General features: G+C 31.6%; 1 protein-coding gene across 1 annotated transcript; it reads right to left on the bottom strand.

Annotated features, from left to right (window-relative positions):
• Positions 1-554: 554 nt before the first annotated feature.
• On the bottom strand, positions 555-2,821 carry cib (thymosin beta cib). Its single transcript, XM_011507416.1, has 4 exons — positions 2,650-2,821; positions 1,881-1,994; positions 1,697-1,810; positions 555-817 (listed from the first exon to the last, which is right to left on the bottom strand). The coding sequence occupies exons 1-4, from the start codon at positions 2,786-2,788 to the stop codon at positions 789-791; spliced, it is 396 nt and encodes a 131-aa protein (XP_011505718.1). The 5' UTR covers positions 2,789-2,821; the 3' UTR covers positions 555-788.
• Positions 2,822-4,306: the final 1,485 nt, after the last annotated feature.

Below are 4,306 nucleotides of genomic sequence, written 5' to 3'. Positions count from 1 at the left end.
ATATGATATAGAGGTAAGGAAGATATATTATAGACAAAATTCGTACAAATAAATTTTTATTTCATCATAATTTTATGAAAATGCAAAGTTTACGATTATTAAAAAAGTACAATAGCCCGATATATAAAATATTATTTTTACACAAATATTTCTGCCACTGGGCCTTTTATAATTAATTATTGTGTCATATGCTAAAGCTTGGGTTATCAATACAAGAGTACAAATGTGGCCGATGCCATGAAAAATAACATTTTTTTTTATGTAGAAGCTGGATTTTTCACGACGTACATATACTCATTAAAAATTAGTATGGTGAGATCGAAATTCTCACCTCCGATTTACAGTTTTATAGTAAAAAAAATGTATAAAGGAGTTACAATTTCCTTCTATTTCCTCATTTTTTCGTTTTGTTTTTCGGTTAAAATATAAAATACGTGAAATTAGTGACGGGCGAATGAATGCTATGTATATTATTAATTAGAAACGCCTTTGGAACAGTCAGACAAAGAAGACACGAAACATGTGGCGTTTTTCTTAGGACAGTCGAGAGAGAGTTTTTTTTTTTTTTTTTTTTTTTTTTTTTTTTTTTTAAAGAAAAAGCATGATATGCGAGCGACAGAGTACATATAGTCTATGAGATTACATTAATAAGATTTTTTTTCTTGTATTGACATCGTCGTTCTCCATAAGATATCGGTAATTAGAAAATATTAATTATATAGAGCGTGAAAAAATTTGCAGATCACTGCATCACAATTTTTTCTTCATTTTTGCTTCCCGATGGCGTTTTATGCAGATATCTTTTCTGCGGCAATCGCTAAAACAAAAATTAATATGCGTATATTATTTATACATTACTTGTAGTATTATTATGATTTACAATAATTAAAATTGACATTAATGGACAAAAAACAAAAATATTCGTTGAATCTTCATGGATTTTAATGAAGAATTATTTACGATTATAACGATAGATGTAACAAAAAAAAAAAAAAAAAAAAAAAAAAAAAAAAAAAAAAAAAAAAACAAACAAACAAACATTATCTTATCTCATGTTGAATTTTGACATTTTTTTTTTCACGACTAAGAAAAAAATAGTCTTCTGTGGTACCGAGCAAGTACCGTGATATTTCAATTTTGATACTTTTATAATGGCTTTACCACATAATTCTTGAATAATCTATTATAATGACAGCTGGTAAACGTTAACATATGTACTATCTAAGATTTTTATTTTACTACAAATCCATATATTTTCAATGTATCGACAGTGAAAATTATATCCGTTTGAAAAGCAAAAATATTTGAAAGAATACGTGGCTAATAATAAAATAAAAAATAACTATTGTAAATTTATCTCATTTTTCTTTACAAATTATTCAAATTAGAGATGATTACATCTTGGAAAATGTATTGGCTGCATTAAAAGCATTCGTACCATTATAAATCTTTTTTTTCCTTTTTCTTATTTTTTTTTTTCCTTTTTTTTCTTATTTTTTTTTTCTTTTTTTTCTTTTTTATTATTATTATTTTTTTTTATTTTATAGAACACTGGCGTAAAAGCTAAAAATTTGCCTGTAGTTAATTCATGTTCATTTACATGTGAATGAGATTTTATGAGATTATTTAAAAAAAAAAAAAAAAAAAAAAAAAAAAAAAAAAGATAAATATTGTTGAAAATTAATAACTTTTGCACCTTCTTTGGTAGGCAATGGATTTTTTTCGAGCGTTTCTGCGTGCTTCAGCTTGGCAGGATCAAAGTTCTCGATTCCAGAAATAAGTTGCTGCTTTCCCTTCTCTTGCTGGATAGCTAAAAATAAATAAAATTTATTATACTTGGAAAGTTTTACATTTAATATAAAAATAACATTTATTCGTACCATCTTTGTCTGGAAGAGGATTCTTCTCGTTCGTCTCTGTGTGCTTCAGTCTCGATGTGTCAAAGTGTTCAATGCCAGCAATTAATGTTTGCTGAGCTCTTTCTGCGGCAACGTCTACGATCATCATATTTTATCAATTTAGTTATTAATAAATCTTAATAAAAGTACAGGCTTTTATTTTTAATAGAATAAGCCTAACGAACTTTTACTCATTTTTACCGTGTAAATTAAAATTTTATCACTCATTACAAACGATTGATTGTAACAACAAACATTCTAAAAATTATGTGTGCTGTATATATATTTCACTTTTTATTTAGCAATATATTATATTTAATTTGAAATATAACGAATATTGTATAATCCAAAAATGTTTAAAGAGTGACCGCGAATCAAAAGCTCAGAAATCTTAAAAAGCTTAAATCATCGACATTACCGGCACAATTTTTCTTGAATATCTCAAAAATATAATTGCTCATGTCGCTCACAACAATTAGCACGTAAATATCTAATATTTTTAATATACGGGTGAACGTCAATCTAGTTTTTTTTTTTTTTTTTATTTTATTTTTATTATTGAATTTAATTGAAATTTTGTTATTGATATTCGAGCTGAAAAGTTCACTTTTAGCAAAAAAAAAAAAAACATATATATATAGGCGAGTTGCATCCTTTCACATGGCGCATTATTTGAAGAAAGCGTAATAGTCAATTGCAATCGAATCGATTAATGAAATTGGCGTTAAATATAGTCGACGCTTCGCATTACCTCCAGCCGATGGCAGGACGTTCTTTTCCGCGGTCTCGGCCTTCTTCATGCAACTATAATTAAAACCTTCGAGCTCGCTCTTCAGGTCAACAGCAACCTTGGGAAGGTTCTTGAGAGACGGGCTCACTGGGTCCGACATGCTGGCTGTATTTTTGTTTTTTTTTTGTTTTTGTTTTTTATTCTCCTTTAAACTCTGAAATGTAAAAGAAAGAAAGGTTTATTCCCTAATTTCCTCCATAACGATGATGCTCCTCTGCTGCTCGCGTCCCCACACACCATCAGAAGCTTCTGATACATGTTATTTGCTATAATTTTGTTATAATAATACTCAGACCGCTTACTAATATATCCGATAATTGTTAATATGCATCGACGGTCGCTGCTTTCCTCTACAACTGTTGCATACGGGAATTCAGTTTTGTAAATTGTAAATTGTAATATATTAGAAAGAAGAATCGAAAAGTCACAATATAAATAGATAACAATTTATACACGTACACTACAATTTATACATTAATAAATACTTTAATAAAAGCTTGTTGCGGAGAAGCAAATAATCCACGCGTCGAAAATTATCGAAGCGAAAGCATATCCTAATTTCACAATGAAATAACAATTATCGCAGGATCACGGTGCATCCGTCGCGTCATGGCGATTTAATTGTAATCGCACGTCGAACGCAACAGTGCATCGCGAGCAAAACAGACGTGACGTATAGAAAAGAAAGAGAGAGAGAGAGAGAGAGAGAGAGAGATAAAGAAAAAAAAAAAGCAAAAGAGGGGACGTAAGGAAAAAAAAGGGGGAACATAATCGGGCGGGGAAAGAGAGAAAACGGGGAAGAGAAGAGGCGGAAGTCGACGTTGCGAATTCCGGACGAGTAACGGCACTTGCTCTACCTACCACCACAACAATGACGGCCGAAACGTTTCCGCTTTATATTCTTTGCCTTATTTCGCGGCCATTACGATTTTTCGCCGTTTCTTTATAATTGTCCTGGCTGGTTCGAATCTCAAATTATTTCATTAAGAGGAGCAGCGTTTTGATTACGTAGTCGAAGGATTGTTCTCGCGAACGCCTGTCGATCGTTAAGCACCCGTTTGTCACGTTCTTCTTCTTTGCTCTCATTATTTGCATCTTTCGTCGCAAGTGGAAAATCTATCCGCGACACAAGATAATGTTGAAAAACAGTTTAGCGCAGGAGTTTAGCAGGACGTAAAGGAATGGCTGATATTAGATAGATAGATAGATAGATAGATAGAGAGAGAGAGAGAGAGACATTCGTTTCATTTATGATAGAAGCGGCTGTAGGGCTGAAATGGTTTTTCATTATCTTTCGGAATTTTAAAAGAAAATTTGCTGCAAATCGTCAGATTAATTTTGTTTTTCATGAAATGCAAAAGCCGCTTAAATGCGAAATTAAGCTCAAGCTAATTTAAAGAATATTCATATTCGGTTCGAGGCAACGATGACTCATGAAACGCTTTGGTTATTACGAGTGGAGGAGGCCCCAACATTAAGCATACAATGAAACAGAAAAGGCGAATTTGCTTAAAATTGACAATAGAAGTGAGTGAGTGTGTGTGTGTGTGTGTGTGTGTGTGTGTGTGTATGTGTGTGTGTGCGAGCGAGCGAGAGAGAGAGAGAGAGAGAGAAAATG

This window comes from Ceratosolen solmsi, unplaced genomic scaffold, assembly GCF_000503995.2.
Source record: "Ceratosolen solmsi marchali unplaced genomic scaffold, CerSol_1.0 scaffold10, whole genome shotgun sequence".
In the NCBI taxonomy this organism is placed as follows: Eukaryota; Metazoa; Arthropoda; class Insecta; order Hymenoptera; family Agaonidae; genus Ceratosolen; species Ceratosolen solmsi.
Note: the sequence above shows the minus strand (reverse complement) of the source record. Positions and strands in the feature narration are given on the sequence as shown.

Coding starts and splice junctions, on each gene's coding strand:
- cib (XM_011507416.1), bottom strand. CDS start 2,788: ATGTCGGACCCAGTGAGCCCGTCTCTCAAGAACCTTCCCAAGGTTGCT. Junction 1,811..1,880: donor TCCTCTTCCAGACAAAGATG/GTACGAATAAAT, acceptor ATTTATTTTTAG/CTATCCAGCAAGAGAAGGGA. Junction 818..1,696: donor TCCATTGCCTACCAAAGAAG/GTGCAAAAGTTA, acceptor TTTTTGTTTTAG/CGATTGCCGCAGAAAAGATA.